At 45.5% G+C, this 19,128-nt stretch overlaps 1 protein-coding gene across 1 annotated transcript in view; it reads left to right on the forward strand.

Moving 5' to 3' along the window:
• The window catches only part of LOC147628153 (COP9 signalosome complex subunit 4-like), a 74,529-nt gene that overhangs the window by 40,615 nt on the left and 14,786 nt on the right, over window positions 1–19,128 (forward strand). Inside the window, exons 3-11 of the mRNA XM_086813186.1 lie at window positions 10,884–10,987; window positions 11,236–11,296; window positions 13,879–13,971; window positions 14,059–14,159; window positions 14,437–14,545; window positions 14,646–14,690; window positions 14,800–14,868; window positions 14,953–15,044; window positions 15,177–15,219. Of these exons, the coding sequence (XP_086669312.1) occupies window positions 10,884–10,987; window positions 11,236–11,296; window positions 13,879–13,971; window positions 14,059–14,159; window positions 14,437–14,545; window positions 14,646–14,690; window positions 14,800–14,868; window positions 14,953–15,044; window positions 15,177–15,219 (717 nt within the window). The remainder of the gene's footprint in view (window positions 1–10,883; window positions 10,988–11,235; window positions 11,297–13,878; window positions 13,972–14,058; window positions 14,160–14,436; window positions 14,546–14,645; window positions 14,691–14,799; window positions 14,869–14,952; window positions 15,045–15,176; window positions 15,220–19,128) is intronic.

The raw sequence follows: 19,128 nt of genomic DNA on the forward strand, positions 1-19,128 counted from the left end.
TATAAGAGACCTATTGTACTCAGTTTAATAACAACAAGTCAATTCAATCTTGTCTCAAGTGTTCTCCTGAAGGTTCTTGTTCTAAGTTAATTACTTAAGTAGTAATTAGTACACAATATGCAGGATTAACAATATAATCCTCACAGTGGTATCAGAGCAAATTTTTTTCCTACTCGTGGGTTGTGAAGCCCTCACCCTCTCCGCGGCACTCCCTCATCCACCTCTCCTCTCGGTGTTGCATGGAAGAAGCAGAGCGATGGTGGACTTGGCGTGAATCCTTGCTCGTAGTAATGTAAACAAATACACAAGGTCTCACACCCATATACACGTATTGTGTGTATAGCAGAGAGGGACCCCCTGCTGTATTTCCGGAATACCCTCCCTCCCTGCTGACCGGTGGCGTTCGCAACATGGCAGGAACTGCCCCCTTCGCTGCTGAATATGGAGCCCCCCCCTCTCTTCGCCTTGGTTGCTGCCAACGTGCGCTCCTGTTTGCTGAGCGTGGCGGCCAGTTGTGAGCCGCCTTAATATATTCAGCGATTGCTGGTGGCACACTGTTCGAGGCGACTCACAGTCGGCGATTCAGCCCTGTTCGAAGCGATTCAGTCGGCGATTCAGCCCTTCGAAGCGTCACCTTCGCACCTCCAATTGGCAACGGCCTTCGAAGCGTCAACCTTCAAAAAAAAAAAAACAATACACAACATTAATACGTGTACTGCCATGTGGAATTCAAAAAAAAAAAACACCCAACAGGCGTGCGTAACCCGCTGGGCGTGCGCTGGGCGTCCGTTTGGGATTTGCTGGTGTGAACAGCCACCGTGGGCGACTCGGAAACCACCACCCGGCTGTCAGGATGTCGCCTATTTCTTACTCGCCTCCTCCTCTCCAGCGAATAGGCGCCCTTCTTCCTGGCTGTTCGTGGGTTTTCCTGGCTTTGCCCACACCACATACCTTGTGTGCTCTCGCCCTCCACGTGCATGCTTCATGGACAACTTCCTGAAGGAACCCGACATGCACATCTCTTACCTGAGTTACATCGACGAGATCCCCGAGGCTGTTCTTCCCGAACACAGCCCTCCTCGTGCCCTCACTCTGGAATCAGTGCCACTACCCGCCGATGTTGGGTGGATTCCAAGTCTTTCGGCCTCTCCTATCCCAGCATCCCCGGCCTCTCGGGTGTACCTCATTCATATCAGCAGCCCGCATGTGACCGAACCCGACACTTGGGCGATTTGGACTATTTTCCTCACCTGCGAGCCACTGCATCTTACTCATTTCGAGTATTTTCTATCACGGTACCCGCAGTTGGCACCCTCCTGTGATATTTTACTGCGAGATCTTCGTCCCCGACTATACTTCATTATCTCCGGTGCCCAGTTCTTTGGCGGAAGCCGATGCAGTAACTTCGGAGGACGATCCCGACGAAGTGGAAGACCCCGACTTCGCGTACGAGGATCCTATTACTGCCTCTCCAGCAGCTGTTCCTTCCATTCTACATTTCGGGTGGACCTTTCCTGCTTCACCACAGTACTCTCTCTGAGTGCTCCAGATGTCGACTTCGCACGACAACGTGCCACCCGCCGATCCTCAGATGGAAGCCTTGCTGATGACTACTCTCCAACAACAGATGGAGGACTTGCAAAAGGCATTTTTCGATGGAATGGCATCAATGAGATCCCAGATGGAAGACATGCAGCAGCGGCACCAACATCAGCGCGAGGGATCCAGGAAGTCACAGCGAGCGCATCGTTCGCATTCTCCACATTCATCATCATCATCCTCGGTGGGCCAGCAGGACGATCCCTTAACTCCTCCCGATCCGACTGCCGAGGTAGACAATGTTGAACTTAAACTTTTATATAAATTAATGACCACAGCACAAACACGAAAGATGGACATCAAGTTACCTGAGCCCTACAATGGCCGCCGTGATAAGCAGTTAATCGATCATTGGCTCTACAAAATGGAGGTTTATTTCTCGAATACTGAATTGCCCGAGAACAAAAAGGTGGCATTGGCCAGTACCCTCTTGAAGGATACCGCCTTCCTCTGGTGGCGACGCAGGATTGCAGATGGCAAGTCTACTCCAACATGGGATAAATTCCGGCGTGCTCTTCGCAAGGCTTTTGAGCCTGCAAATGCGAATTTTCATGCCAGGTCTTCTCTCCGCCGCCTGAGTCAAACTGGCTCCGTGGCCGCGTACATCTCAGAGTTTCAAAAACTGGCTTTGGAGATAGAGACACTCAGCCCCTCTGACCAGCTTCACAGCTTCATTGACGGGCTTGAACCCACAATCCAAGACGAAGTCCATAAGTATAATCCTGCCACCCTGGATGAAGCAATCTCGTATGTCGAGCGCATCAGTGATTACCGGCGTCCTCCCAAGAACTTTTCCTCCGGTGCCCGTTCCTTCCAGCGGAATCGATCCAATGGGACTAGCCAACCCCAGCGTCCTAATTCTGGACAACCCAACTCTCGGCGACCATATTCTGGACAACAGTCCTTCCGGCCGCGCTTTTCCGGGCAAACTTTCTCGTCAAATGCAGGATCCTCTCAGACCGAATCCTCTGGCAGTAGCAGAAACCGAGATCGGTCTCCTCTTCAGGACAGCAAACCTCTTCATCAACTGCCCCTTCATCCCAACCTAGTCGCCCAGGCCTCTGCACAATTTGTTTTGGCGATCATCGGTGGTATGAATGCCCTCAGCGTCCTAAACCCTCCAACACTCGGCGCAATTCTCAGGTGGACAGTTGTCACCATGCTGACCATGACCCGCCTCCTGTGAAAGACAAGAACAAACAGATGGCTTGTTGTGTTCGCGTTTCGGAGTTTGTCAGTACCCTGATGCTTAATGGCCAAAGTACCAACCCTGTTCCGGTGAATCTTTCCAAACAGGTCCTTAGTCTTCTTGGCTTCATTGGCGACCATCCCATCAATGTGCTGGTGGACAGTGGCTGTTCCACTAATTTTGTGGGCACTTCTTTGGTTCATAAGCTTCGCCTACAGACCCGACATTTTGAGGATGCTTTTCAAGTGGAGCTTGCTGATGGTTCCTTCCTTAATTGTAACCAAAAGGTGCAACAGCTCCAGTTCCAGATACAAGATTACCAGGATCACCTTAATTTTTCAGTAATGCTGTTGTCACATTATGACATGATATTGGGACAATCTTGGCTGTATCGATATGATCCGGTGATCAGCTTTCGTTCCCATTCAATCCAATTATATCATGATGGTCGAGAGCTGGAACTTCATGGCCTTTTCAGTGCCAAACCCATCACCGTTGTTTCTGCCCTGCAAGTCAAACGTCTCGTTCGCAAACGTGACAGTACAACATCCTTGGTCATGTTACGGGAGATTGAAGCAGAAACCAGTGAGCATTCTCAAGCCCCGTCATCAACTACTGCTTACTTGGAGCAACCCTTCTTCAGGCCTTTTCAGGATTTGTTTCCGAATGATCTTCCGACGACATTGCCTCCTCGTCGTCCTGTGGATCACCCGATTGATCTTATCCCAGGTCAACCTCCTCCAACCCGAGCTCCTTACCGTGTTTCTTACTTTGAATCTCAGGAGATACAAAAGCAATTACAGGAGTTGCTGGACAAAGGTCACATCCGTCCCAGCAAAAGTCCCTTCGGAGCCCCGGTTTTACTTGTCAAGAAGAAGGATGGATCAATGCGACTTTGCATTGATTACCGAGCTCTCAACAAGCTGACAATCAAGAACAAATTTCCTCTGCCTCGCATCGATGAGTTGTTCGACCAACTGCTTGGTGCTAAGGTGTTTTCCAAGATTGATTTAAAGTCCGGCTATCATCAAATTCGTATCCGTAATGGTGATGAATACAAGACAGCCTTTCGGACAAAATATGACCATTATGAATTCTTGGTCATACCTTTTGGGTTAACCAATGCCCCGACCACTTTCATGACCCTGATGAATGAAATTTTTGGGCCATACTTGGATAAGTTCGTGATCGTTTACCTTGATGATATTCTGGTTTTTAGCCGATCTATGGTCGATCACAAAGAGCATTTACAGATAGTCTTTGAAGTACTACGCAACAATTTGCTGTACATCAACAAAAAGAAGAGCGAATTTTTCAAAAATCATGTGGAATATCGTGGTCACATCATTTCTGCTAATGGGATTGCAATAGATCCTAAGAAGATTCAGGCGATTGTGGATTGGCCTTTGCCTCTCACCATTTCAGATGTTCGATCTTTCTTGGGACTTGCTAACTTTTATCACAACAAGGTGCATAGATTTTCGGAGATTGCTGCCCCTTTGACAGAATTGACAAAGCTGGACAAACTTCAGTGGTCTTCGGAAGCTGAGTAATCCTTCAATGATCTCAAGCATGCCTTGACGACAACCCCGGTCTTGGCCATTGCAGATCCCACTCAGCCCTTTGATGTAATGACAGATGCCTCAGATCGTGCTTCTGGTGGAGTTTTGATGCAGAATGATCGTGTCATTGCTTTTGACAGCAGAAAGTTTTCAGCCATTCAAAGCAGGTATCCTGTGTATGATAAGGAGTTTTTGGCAATCGTGCATGCTTATCGAACATGGAGACATTATCTTCTTGGAGCAGATTCAGTTGTACGTACAGATCATCAATCTCTGACGTATATTTTCACTCAGCCTGTTATGAACTCTCGACAAGGCAGATGGGTTGAATTCTTGGCTAATTTCCACATGATTATTCAGTATGTTCCTGGTCTTCAGAATGTGGTTGTAGATGCCTTAAGTCGCATGCCTCGAGCCATTAATTTTGCCATCACAGATGTGCAAATGGAAATCCCTGCTTGTTTCAAAAATGAGTATTTGACTGATAGAGATTTTGGAGATGCGTTCCGTGCTCTCAAATCTTCTAATCCCAGTCCTGCAGAAATGAACGTGTTTGCAGCCTATATTATCATGGATGAGTTGCTGTTCTTCTCTGACCGCATTTGTGTGCCTCACAATACTTCATTGCGGACGATTCTTATTCAAGAACATCATGAAGTTCCTTATGCTGCTCACCCTGGTATCAACAAGACATATCGACTTTTGTCTGCTACATACTTCTGGCCTCAGATGCAGCAAGATGTTATCAAATTTGTCAAAGCTTGTCATTCATGTCAAACAATGAAAGCCTCTCGACAACTTCCTCAAGGGTTACTTCAACCGTTGCTAGTTCCCAATGAGAGATGGGAAAGTATCAGTATGGATTTTATCACCACCTTGCCTCGTTCATCCAAAGGCAATGCTCAGATTCTTGTGGTGGTTGATCGATTTTCCAAAATGGCACATTTCATTCCTTGCAAGAAAGCTGCTTCAGCCCCAGATGTGGCGTCATTATTCGTGCAACATGTCTTCAAATTGCATGGTTTGCCAAAGACCATCATCTCTGACAGAGATCCAAAGTTCACTGGACATTTTTGGATGTCTTTGTTCAAATCTCTTGGCACGAATTTGTTATTCAGTTCAGCCTATCATCCTCAAACAGATGGGCAGACTGAAAGAGACAATCAGATTTTGGAGGAAATGATTTGACATTACATTCAATTCCGTCTGGCATCATGGGAAGATTATTTACCACTCGTGGAATTTGCTTATAATAATTCCCATCATTCAGCAATTGGATTAACTCCATTTCAAGCAGCATATGGACATACTCCTCTTGTGCCTACAAACTTTGTTTTACAACACAAAGTGGCGTTGGCAGATCAGTTGGTTCAGGAGATGCAAGATGTGCTTGTGCAAGCTCGAGATAAATTGGTCCATGTGCAACAAAAATATCAAAAACAGGCCAACAAGCATCGTCGACATGCAGAATTTCAAGAAGGAGATTTGGTCTTATTATATGTGGCACCTCACCGCTACAAAACAGTGAAGTCAGTTTTTCCAAAATTACGACCTCGCTTCTATGGGCCTTTCAAGATTCTTAAGAAAAATTCAGCTGTCAGTTACAAGTTGGAACTTCCACCGTCATGGGGAAAGATTCATCCGACTTTTCACATATCTTGGCTCAAACAGTATATTCAAGGAGATTCGCCTGTTCCAGACTTATCTTCATATGTGACGTGTTTATGTATCAGATTCTCTCTTCATTGCTGATTACTATTGCAGATGCAAAGAGTTACCAGCCAAAGGGAACCCCTACCCTCGACTGGTTGCGACTCTTCGTCAAAAGATGTACCTCTTCAGCGAATAGCCACATCTCTTGGACGAATGGTTGTATCCCTTAATGAATGGTTGTGCCTCTACATCGACTAGACACATCCCTTAGCCTAAAAGTTGTACCCTTTCGTCTAAGGTCATGTCCTTTCATCAAAGGACATGCCTCTTCAAATGTGTCTCTTCATCTCCTATATAAGAGACCTATTGTACTCAGTTTAATAACAACAAGTCAATTCAATCTTGTCTCAAGTGTTCTCCTGAAGGTTCTTGTTCTAAGTTAATTACTTAAGTAGTAATTAGTACACAATATGCAGGATTAACAATATAATCCTCACAGATTCACTGCTAAATGATCACACTTACCATCATACTTACTGAAATTAGGTTGACTTCGAATGACGGTAGTTGATCCTGCGGACTGTTGGCTGGTGGCACTTGAGGCTGGGGATGTTGAAGAGAGGTGCTGGTATCTAAGATGGTTGGCCTCCTTTTCCCTTTGGTGTTCGAGTAACATACGTTCTCGATCGAGGTCTCGTTCGTGCTTCCGAGCGGCGAGTTCAGCCAAACGTCGGTCTTTGTCGATCTTCCGTTGGGCTTCCTCATAGTCCTGTCTTTTTGCTTTTACTTGTTGCTTTTTCTTCTCTCCTTCGGGCCTCATCCTCTCTCCCTTGTTGTTCCATCTGAAAGAAGAGGGAGATGTAGTCGGGTGCTGCTGGAGGAGGAGGAGGACGTGCTGTTGCTGCCTCCAAGAGTTGGAGGCGCTCCATGAGCAGCTCTAAGTGTCTGCGGTAGACGGAAGAGCAAGGTCTCTTTCGGGGGAGACGTCTTTCGGGCTGATGAGTACTCTCTTCTGTAGACATGATGCTGAAGTCGGTGGTCGTGCGCCGGAACGCAATCTAACCATCCAAGGATGCCTTCACGCTAGGATACGGTGTGTGTGGACAAGCTGAATCTGATACCAATGTAACATGCAGCGGAAGTCTTCGTATTGGAGGATCCTGTCACACAAATGCTCACACCGTCTTCTGTATTCAAAATTTCATGAGTTTAGCAATCCACTTTAATACTTCGAACTTTAGAGAGAGATGAGAACTGTACACCGCATGGGGTCCCGAATTATCCACTGAAGGGCCCCCTATCCCGTTACCAAGATAGTATTTACTTTATTATCTTTAAAGAGACTGAAGGTGTGACTGACGATAAGCCAAACGCAAGACCTTTGAAGACCAAGTGTTGGGCTGAACTGTACACTACTGTAGAAACACCAAAGATGTCCAATCTCGAGCCTATGCACTATTCCCAATGGAATGAGGGAGGGATGCAAAGCTAGGGCTGAGAGAGGGGCTGTTTGGGACTGTTCTAGACTGAGTATGAATGCTGTAAATGAATATGAATGGCTGTTACCTTCACCAAGTGGCTGGAGCAAAACGATGAATGAATAAATGCACGGATGCAGAAAACGCAAGGTTTACTGATGGCTGAATGCTGAGGACTGATGCGTTTGCTGATGGAGGGCTGAAAGCACAAGCGTTGATGCTCCTCTTGTTGAAGGATGATTCGCTTCTCCAAAACGCATGGATTTGAGGTGGATGCAAGGTTGAGTGGGATGCTCCGGCTGAATTATGAGATGAATGAGGGAATGGGTCAAGCCTTCCTATTTATACTAGCTATATAGCCAGTCGGTTGGCACTAGATGCTGGCCGACTGCTCCATAAACATTAAATGCTTAATGATGACGTATAAATGCTGAGAATGATGGAAAAAATACCAGAAAAATCCTAGATAAATCTTAGATAATTCCAAGATGCTATGTGAGGTTCTTGCAATGGTGTAGATGCTATGCAATATGCAGGATGCTTTCTGATGCAAACCCTAAGGTTTCTACTGACTGTATATGCATGAATGCGTCTGTGTAAGTGGGTTAAGGGACTTAGATTGACTGACTGACTGACTGACTGACTGACTATGGCTGAGAACGACGGGGCTGATTTGACTCAGCCTCTCCTTGGCTCCTCGTGTTCCTCTTCCTCGACTTGACTCGGCACGTCCTCGAGCACGTCATATGGAGGTATCCTCCAACATTGATCAAGAGGATGGGATTTTGGCAGATGCTCCACTACAGGCTTCATCTCAGGAGCAGGGTTCGACTTCTGACTCTTGAGGGGGGATCTCAGATTCCCAATTGGTTGTACGAGACATTGCACAATTGCCTTCACCTCCAGCCGGGGGTCCCTGTCGATTGGAGCGGTTGCGTATCACGACATCATCTCAGGAGAACGTGTGCGTCAATTATGCACTGATGTCACGCATCCAGAAGGAACCGAAACCTACTCATATTGGGGAGGCGCTTTCCAAACCGACTTGGAAGCGGGCCATGGAAGCATAGCTCGACTCTATTGAGCGGAATCAGACTTGGGAGCTAGTTCCTAGACCGGCAAAGCGGAATGTGATTGGTGTCAAATGGGTCTATAAGACAAAGTACAAATCGGATGGGACTCTAGATAAGCACAAGGCCAGGCTTGTGGCCAAAGGCTATTCTCAGAAAGTTGGTGTGGATTTGATGATACCTTTGCACTGACTGCTCGGATGGTGACCATACGGATTGTTCTTTCTCTTGGTGCACACTCCCATTGGCCCAAGGATCTAGGCATCAAACTTTCCTCTTCTGGATCCGATCCAGTGGAGCAGATACACTTCCATACAAGAAACTGGTTGGTTCCTTGATTTGGTTGCTCAACACACGGCCTGATTGTGCATTTGTGATGGGAACTCTTAGTGCCTTCATACAGGCACCATTGGACACCCATTGTTAGGTAGCACTCCGCGTGTTGCGGTACTTGAAAGGTATGAGGATTTTGGCATTTTCTATGGAGAGGGGGCCACTTTACGTGGTTGGAGCGACTCCGACTTGGCTGGAGATGTAGATTCCCGACGATCTACTACAGGGTATTGCTCTACTCTTGGATCTGGAGCCATTTCATGGATCAGTAAAAGGTAGCCTACGGCGGCAGTTTCATCAATTGAGGTGGAGTATCGAGTGGCTTGTTCAGCTGCTTGTGAGGTGATTTGGTTGCAGCAGTTACTTGAGGAAATTGGTTTTTGACATCAGCAGCCTACCCTTATCTCATGCTACAACCAGAGTTGCTTGGCTATGGCTAAGAATCCGGTATTTCATGCATGGACCAAGCATATAGAGATCCAGTACCACTTTGTGTGGGAGTGGATCTTGGAGGGAGAGATTATCCTTGAATATTGTCCTACCTAGGACAACGCTGCAGACTTATTCATCAAAGGGTCAGCTATCGACGCTCATGGCAGCTCCTTGGGTCTTGAGCCACCCCTAGGACCCGAGAGGGGGTGTTCGCATATATCATCTCTTGTTGGTGGCTTTTTTGGTGTTTATGGGGGGCATTTCTATGCGTAGGCATTTCCCATATTTTCCCCCTATATTTTATGGGCCTTTGATGTGGGTTGCCCACTCATTTTATGGAGTTTTTCACCTATTTTCAGGTCGTGTAGGAGATCATATTGGCGTATATATATGGGCTGCCCTCTTACTCATTTCATCATCATTCTTGGTGAGCACCTTCAACCCTCCGCCTACGGAGTCCACTCCTCACCTACAGGCTGATTGTATCCACTCTTTTCTTGATATTAGTGCATGAGCGTTTTGCTGTTTTCTCTAATCTCTCACTTGGAGCTTCAGTGTGTTTGTCATTCGTCTACATCTTTCTGCTGCCCTTTGACAGTCATCAGTTAGCCATGTGTCACTGTCCCATGGTTTGTGTGTTGAGAAAGATAAGGCATTTTGCCTATAAAAGCATTGTACAAGCTTCAAATCATTGTACCTTGTAAGCATCAAATCAATTAATACAAGCAGTTTGCCTATAGAAGCATTGTACCTCGTAAGCTTGAAATCAATTAGCCCTACACACTATACACACCCATGAGTGGGGAAAATAGATAATGTTTTATTTGGTGCGTTTTCATGTTTGTGCTGGTCGTCCTGTGTCTCCGATCTCTCGGGCACCTGGCTATTCAAATTGGCTGCCCATAAACTTGTCTACAAGACCATATATGGTTCATCACTGTTTGGTGCCTTCAAGGGCCTGTTTCTGGTGTTCTTATGGGTGCCCTGGACACTAAGCAATCAGCCCTAAATTGTGTAACTCTCTCTGGACGCTAATCTGACTATGTCTGGCACTCGATCCTTGGTCTAATAATCGTCCTAGACATTTGTACAAAGAATATGTTGAATAAAATATGTGGGACAATGCACGACTCGACACCTCATAAACCTAAATGACAAATGACGACCTGCCCTTGGACACGGGCTGGTACCGGTGGCCATACTTGATGTCCAATTATGTTCATGTGGCAACCTATTACATCAGGTGCATGTGACAAGTAGTTGCATGTAGACAAACAAGCCTTGGTGGTTGTAGGATCAAGCTTGCGTTGCCAATGGCTGGTTGGTGAGCTCTAGATTCCATGATGATGTGTAGGGTGCTACTTATTCCGTGCTGCTGTGACTTGCTATCACCCTTTGATGCGGATTATGTGCTGTGTAGTCTATCCTATTTAGGTGGATTTGATGGTTTGAAACTTCAGAGCTGTGATTAGACTCTTTGGAAGTTCAAATCGCATTCTTCTTTCTTGTCAACTTTAGAAAATGTTTCAACCTCTGGAATGATTTCTAATGCTTAGTTGCTTGACAGGTCTCTGTGATTCGTGAAGGATTGGCCGAGCTTTATGTGAATGAGGAAGAGTGGTCAAAAGCTGCCCAGATGCTTAGTGGCATTGATTTGGAATCAGGAATCAGGTTGGCTTGGCTATGCCTTTATGTGGCCTAATTTTGTCATTTTGAGCTTTGATGGTTATGTTTTTCCAAATATTTTGAAGGAATAGTGGGATGGTCAAGCAAGAAATTTCAAATGTGTTTAATTGTATGCTTGTAGGTTTTAAGCAGGAAATTTCAAATGAATGCTTATAGATTGTTAAAACGGCCAATTCAAATTCATTCAAACATAAAGGTACAAGACAACAGATGGTTTTTTGGCAATCATGCAGGGTATTGGATGACACATACAAGCTTTCCAAGTGTGTGAAGATTGCTCTTTTGTACCTTGAGGTAGGAGTTCCCTTTTTTTTTGGGGTTTTTTGCATGCATATAAAAAGGAGGTGATTGTGTGTGCTTGTGTAAGAGAGAGAGAGAGAGAGAGAGAGAGAGAGAGAGAGAGAGTAATGTCTACACAAGACCCAAAGGGTCAATGTGACCAAGAAAGTGTTACAAAATTCATGCAAAGACTAAGGCCAAAAAGATCCAACATGCCCTTGGGATATTCAACAACAATCTATAAGCTAGCTAAACTTAAGAGGTTCCTAGGGATTTGGCCCAAATGGTGATATCCCCCGGGCATAGTTGACCTCAACTGAAAAAGCTCCTAGTATGCCTTAAGTTTTTTAAAATATTAAAAATATTTTTCTCATCCAACCACTTAGCATCTACAAATTTTCCCAAATCTCAAGCCTGCAACCTTTGATTGAGTAAGCTCACAAAGGTAACATCTTTTATACTTTTTGAAAAGACTTACAAATCATCATGAGTACGCCAGTGATTTGGTAACTTTAGCTTATAAGCTATCTCATTGACTCTTTGAATGATTTGGAAAGGCCCATAGTAGTTGTTGGCTAACTTTGGGCAAGCCTCTTTTTTCATGGCCTTTACTAGAGCTTGGTTTTCTCAAACTTCTGCAATACCTATTCACATTTTTAAAATTTAGTTGCCTTCTATGCTTGTCAATGGCTTTCTTATGCTTGTCTTGGATCTTTCAGTGGCAAGTTGTGGTGTCAAGATTTCTCGGATGTTCATTTGCAGCAAAAAGCTTATTCTTAGTAATAAGGATACGCGGCATAATAATTTTTCTGTACACAACCTCAAATGGGGGTGGATGTTGTAAGCATATTTCTCCCATAGAGATTTTTGATCCGCAACTCACCATTTAAGCATGTCCAACACTGCTGAATTTGCACCATCACACTGTCCATCAGATTGAGGATGATAGGCAGTGGAGAAGTTCAATTGAGTTTCCATGTTCTCAAATAGAGCTCTCAAGAAAAGGCTCGTAGTTTTGGGATCATGATGCCTTATTATGAATTTGGGCACCATGATGCTTGAAAGCTTGTGTAATAAAAATACAAGCCATAAGCTAGGCTTTAATGGTCGTCCGAGCGGATTACCTATCTATTGGGGACGGAAGACTGAACGACATCCCGGCAAAAAACGTGGGACCTTTCAACTCTTATCTTATTATGGTCCCTGGATAGTCTCCTCTCACTCGGCTCACCAACCTGAACTTTCATTGTTACGGTTTCAGATATTCAAACCGCAATTGGATGGGTCAGAAGAGGTGATATTAGAGTTTCAATCGGTTGATGACGTGGTAATTGCACCTGCCAATACGAGAGGAGGCCCTTAAGCGGGTCGTTATACGAATCGTATGTGCGCGGAGACGCAAGGGACAGGACCGGTATCTTACTGCTCTTTTGGGGACGCATTTGAGGACTCTTACAGGTCCCAGGGGATTGGCAAAAAGTGAGACTGTTTGCTAAATCTATCCACAATGGTCCAAATAGCATGATTCCCATATGGAGACTTGAGTCTTGGGTGAAATACATAGCAATGCTCCTTCCCAACGTTGGGAAGGAACATGCAAAAGTTGAAGCAAATGTGGAGCTTTTGTGTATCAAACTTCACCTTTTCTAGGTGGGAGAGAAAGACATAACAGTTGAGCCAGGAAGAGCAGGAGAAGGAAAGGAGAGAAATGGAGCATGAAATACAGTTAAACTTGTGCTGGTCATATTGATTTGTTTGAAATTCTAAGCTAGCTATTTTAGAAAGAAACACCAAGTAGGTTTAGACATGCGTTGTTGGCAGCTTTGTCCAAGTTTTCCATTGAGGAATATGATTCTTGTTAAGTGGATGATAATGTTAGGACCCACCTGTCCCTTCTCTCTGCTGGTTTCTGCCTCTAGGACTGAACCAAAGACTTTGGCTAAGGTATGACCAATCATGATGGTGTGATAGTTGTTGGTGTTGAAGGCATCCCCGGCTTTGTGGATTGGAATTATAGAATGACGAAGACCTTGGCATACGGCAATGTTGAACAGTTCAGCTAGGAAGGGTGCCAAGGTGTCACATGCATGCAGAATTTGCTCAGCTTGGAGATCATCATGGTCCTTGGCCTTCCCATTGCTAAACTTGTGTATGGCCCTAGTGACATTGGCCACAGAGAAGAGAGAGGATCTGGTTGGCCGGGGTATCTGAGATGTGTCAAAGGTGGCTGGGCTGGGACATCAGAGAGTCTTTGTAGCTGGGTCTGTGATGGGAGGAGGAGTTTTACAGATTGTTTCTAGGTGCAGATAGTTCCAAGGCATGGCAGATGCTGTCTGAGAAGAGGTCTCCCACTCCCGAGAGAGAGAGAGAGAGAGAGAGAGAGAGAGAGAGAGAGAGTTCACAAAGAGAAATGGTTGTGTTTGATGCATGTTTGTGTGTGTGCATGTGCACATTGGTTTGCGAATTCATTATTCTGTACATAATAAAAGCATGCATGCAGCATGATTTCCTACTAGCTTATAGGGGTATTATGCTTTGATTCAGAGTATCATGTAAGTGGAACCTTGTTTTTGGTATTCAAATTCATCATTGGGCAGGATGATGATGCGGTGAAAGCAGAGACTTTCATCAAGAAGGCATCATTTTTGGTAAATAACAGCAAAGATGAGGGTCTCAATCTTCAGTACAAGGTAATTTACTAAATAGATTGCGTTGCTAAGCTCAAGTGTTTAGTGTCAAGTTAGTATATCTTTTTAACCATACAATCTGTCATACAGGTCTGCTATGCTCGTATATTGGATCTTAAGCGGAAGTTTCTGGAGGCCGCCCTTCGATATTATGAGTTGTCACAATTGGAGAAACGCGAGTTTGAAGGCAGGTAAAGTTTTCACACTTTTCAGCTTGCAATTTTTGTCAAGGGGTCTTCAATTTGATGTATGTTTAGGTCTTATGAAGGTATAAGGTTCTCTTGGAGGGGCCTCTATCTGGCTTCAAGAGATGAAACAGATTAAAGGCAACTTCAATTAAGTGTATGTTTAGGTCTTATGAAGGTATAAGGTTCTCTTTGATCTGTTTCATCTTGGAGAGGAGTTTGTGAATTTTTTTCTTGTCATAATTGATTGTTTTACATCTAATTTCCTGTATATATGGTGCAGACAGATCGATGAAGAAGAATTGCAACAAGCCCTCACAGCAGCCGTAACGTGTACCATTCTTGCTGCAGCGGGTCCTCAGAGATCCAGAGTGCTTGCAACTCTGTACAAGGTGGTCACCGACTCACTTTCTATCTTGTCAACCTTTTGGAAAGGTCGTACATGATTTGTGGATTGCAGGACTGTTTAGTTGTCGTGATTTGTTCTTGCAGGATGAAAGGTGCTCAAAGCTAAAGATCTACCCAATTCTCCAGAAGGTCTGAGAGTGTGTAAAGTGGTTTTGGCTAGTAAACTTGCAGGTGTTGAAGCTAGCTATTATTAAAGGGCTTCATAGCCCTCATGCTGTGCATTTATTGTTATACATAGGTCTATTTAGAGAGGATTTTGCGGAAACCAGAAGTGGATGCATTTGCCGAAGAGCTTAAGCCTCATCAGGCAAGTGGGAAAACCTGTTTTGTGGACAGGCTATTTTGATGTTTGCCTACTGACTATTGAATGCCATGGATATCTGCTGCCCAGAAAGCGTTGTTATCAGATAATTCTACAGTGCTAGATCGTGCTATGATCGAGCACAACCTGTTAAGTGCAAGCAAACTTTACACAAACATAAGGTGCCAAAGTCAGAAAATATGTTTTTTTGCAATGGTTGACATCAGAAGTTAAAGTATGGTGTGCCAAGAAATTCACACTGCTTATTATTGTTTTGTGTCCCCCCACCCCCACCCCCACCCCCCAAAACCCAGTTTTGAAGAGTTGGGTGCTTTGCTAGGCATTGGATTTCAAAAGGTAAGATTTTTCTCTTTTGCAATGAAAATTACTGTTATGCTAATTTATGGAGTTCTAAAACTGACGGGTCTTTTAGCATCATATCATAAGCCAAACCAGCTGTCAGACCGGCAATCTTTATCAAACAATTTTAAAATTGTCAGATGGAGGTGTTAATAGCTCTCATTGAGAAGCCTAATGACCATGGCTCTATGTTTGTTCATCAAGTCATTAAAAGCTGAACGATGTGATGCTAACTGTGTTCTATCCTTCATGGATTATACGTAAGAGTCACCTTTCTTACCTGCTTTTATTTGGTAACCTGATAATTTTTTACTGCCAACTCTTCGAAAACTGCTGAAATTCAGAAAACCAGATTAACATGTATCCCTGTAATGCACGAGGATGAATGCATATTTATGATGGCCTTGGGCTGTTGAAGAAATTACTGGTCTGTCTTTTATGTGCTGAGGGGATTTCTTGTTTTGATGCAATGTGACTAAATCTGTCCCATAATTCCTCCAGAGATATAAAAATTTGTCTCAAAACATCTCAAGCCTCTCCTTTTGTGTATCTGGGGGTTCAGAAAGGAAAGCTGGTTCTTACTATGCTCCTTAGAGGTGCTTTTGGAATTGATTTTCTCGACAATTTGTCCCATTCCATCCAGCAGATTCTTCCTTACTGAGATCTTTGATATTTTATTCTCTCTCTCTCTCTCTCTCTCTCTCTCTCTGATTCGCAACATTATCTTTCTGAGAAAACATATTGGTCAAACACATCCATCCTGGTACTGCCTAAACTGCTCAAAATACAACCCAAGCTCTGCATTCAAATGCGCATGTGTTAAGTATTTCTCTACATGGCATGCGCCTAATGTTTCACAAGTGCTCACCTGAAACCCAAACATACTTTGTAAACAACCAAAAAGATCAACTTCCATGCCTTTTTGTCTAGATGCCCGAGATTCAGGCAGCCCTGGTGACCCACGAGTGTTCCGGAGAGCTGTAACTGCTGCCTTAATCTGCAAATAAGAAAAGAAATCTCTCTCTCTCTCGATGGTCGTGTCATCATTGATGGCCGGCCCATGGATTAGCAGTTTGGGCCCTGGGGCCTATGGGACACAGACCAGGCCATTGACAGAGATACACATGGCAGTATGGAACTGTAATGGTTCACTATGGGTGCTGGAGGACTGGAGCATGTTATGGTGGGGAGAGACATCATACTTCTGACAGAGACACATCAGAGCCCAGAGAGAGGGCTACCTCGAGTAGAGGGATTCCAGTGGGAGTCAGCATACAGGAGGACCACACGCCAGGGTACCTCGAGAGGGTCGGGGGGGGGGGGGGGAGTTCTATTCAGACGGGAGCTATAGGGAGCAGTTCCATTCAGACGGGAGCTACAGGGGAGACTGAGAGTGGTAGCACAGGATCCAGAGGCCAGATACATGTGGATCAGCTTACAGCTCTCACAGGACAAGGTTATATACATAGCCCTATGTTACTTTCCTCCATCAGGATCCTCCTATGTCATTACACAGGACATGCCACAGGAGGAGGAGACAGGAGCCTCGCCATACACTTGTTTGTTAGACGAGATTATGCATTATTCTACACTAGGGGAAGTAATTCTTACGGGCGACTTCAATGCCCACACACAGAGCAGATAGTGTGAGGTGTATGACTATGATGACATGGAGATCCTCCACCTTGTGGATTCAGAGGAGATAGGGGCTAGTCGGGCATCAGAGGACACTGGACCAGACAGAGGACATTATGGGGACCACTTACTAGATTTGGGAGCCAGGCATCGTCTCGTTATTTATAACAGGATGCTACAGTGGCTGGGATCAGGAGGGCTAACATGCTTCCCACATGGGGGTCATACACGGACAGGAGGCACGGTGGTAGACTACATCATGGGGTCTTTGGAGGCATCACAACTTGTCACCTCATTCTCCATTCCACCTCGTCCTATTGGGGCAGATCATACATACTCGGCATTTTCACTAGCCGGATCACCAGTATCAACAACCCCCCACATATCGATGCCACACACTCCCATCTACTTCACACATGACATGGCAGACATATACACTGGCAGAGTAGAGGATGGGCTCCTACTCATGGATCCCCTGGCACCTACCCAGCTGGCATCACTCCTACACACGGCTGCATTACAGAGCTTCCCACATCGTGTCCACTCAGGAGAGCCTGTGAGATCTGGGACTATGCCCCAGAACAGATGGTATAATGACGAGTGCAGAGCCCTATACTCACGGCTCCGCATACAGAGAGCCTTGGGAGCCATCACAGAGCAGGAGTCGAGGAGAGAGATGAGGAGACTTACTCGCCGCAAAAGGCGGGCCTTCGCAGAGATACAGGAGCTAGAGATCTTTCATTTCTTCATGAGTAGAGAGAGCCTTATCTCATGGCAGCACTTCAGAGAGCCCCAGACACCGACACCTATTGCAGACATATGCAGAGGGCCTATACCACGCCCCACAGCAGCCACCTATACCTTAGCCACAGGAGCCTCGACCTACCACAGCTAGCTTTTTTACCCACTCGATGGTACAAGAAGCTATCCGCCGCCTACAGCATGGACGGGCCGCCGACCATATGGCCCTGCAGGGTGAGCATCTCATATATACAGTAGATTCTTTGGCTCCTTTTCTTGCAGACCTGTTTACCAGGGCACTAGTAGAGGGTTTGCTTGCAGAGTGGACGATGCACACCATTGTGCCGATTCACAAAACAGGGGATATGCTCGATCCGAGCAACCACAGGACGGTTATGGTTGGCCACGTGCTGGCCAAACTCTATGGTGTAGTGTTGGAGCAAGAGCTTAGCTTATATGCTGAGCGAGTAGGTTTACGCTCATTAGGGCAGGCAGGCTTCAGGAGAGCTTTCTCTACCACTGACCATGTATTTACTTTGAGATGTATGATTGATCAGGCCAGAGTGAGAAAGAGAAAGCTCTATTGCTGCTTTGTGGATTTCCGCAAGGCATTTGACACAGTACCACGAGAGAGGCTCTTTCAGCGCCTGCAGTCTCTTGGCATACCAGTAGATATGACATGGGGCATCTATGCATTATATGAGCAGGTTTTTGGGCGAGTGAGATGTCCAGGAGGTATGTCCGAAACTATTGCTAGCACCATTGGTGTGAAGCAAGGATGCCCACTTTCCCCCACGCTATTTGGGTCATACATTGATGAGGTGGCTGACTTCATTACACGGGGAGGCAAAGATGGAGTTGATTTAGCAGGTACCTCAGTACATATTATGCTTTATGCTGATGATATTGTATTAGTGTCTGAGTCTCCAGGAGGTGTACAGCAGCATCTACATGCACTTGATGATTTCTGTACACAGAGGGGTCTTACTGTGAACCTTGGGAAAACTAAGGTTATGGTCTTTCATACATCGAGACAGGGCAGGAGTCAGCTGACATTCACTCTTGCAGGACGCCAGGTGGAGGTGGTGACATCATACGTGTACCTAGGGGTTACCTTCTCTGTAGCAGCCACACGCTTCACCATGGGTTCAGCAGCCAGAGCTAGATTGACACGGGGATATGCAGCATTGGCTATGCTAGAGAGACAGTGCCACCAGGCGCATTTTCAGGAGCCCCGGACGAAGGGGTGGCTATTTGACACATTAGTCAAACCGGCATTGATGTATGGAGCAGCGGTATGGGCGCCAGGCCTTGCTACCCATTGGTGGACACAGATAGAGAGACCACAGGTCCTCATGATGGCACGCATGATACGCAGCAAACCGTCAGTACCTCATATGACATTATCCGAGCAAAGTTTGATGCACCTCCTATGATGGTAGAGGCCATATTCCAGACTATATGCCTGCTAGACAGATTCAGAGAGATGCCACAGGACAGATTGTCATACAGAGCTTTTAAGACATCTAG

Source organism: Cibotium barometz, chromosome 19, assembly GCF_041138505.1.
Source record: "Cibotium barometz isolate CiBa-2024 chromosome 19, ASM4113850v1, whole genome shotgun sequence".
Lineage (NCBI taxonomy): Eukaryota > Viridiplantae > Streptophyta > Polypodiopsida > Cyatheales > Cibotiaceae > Cibotium > Cibotium barometz.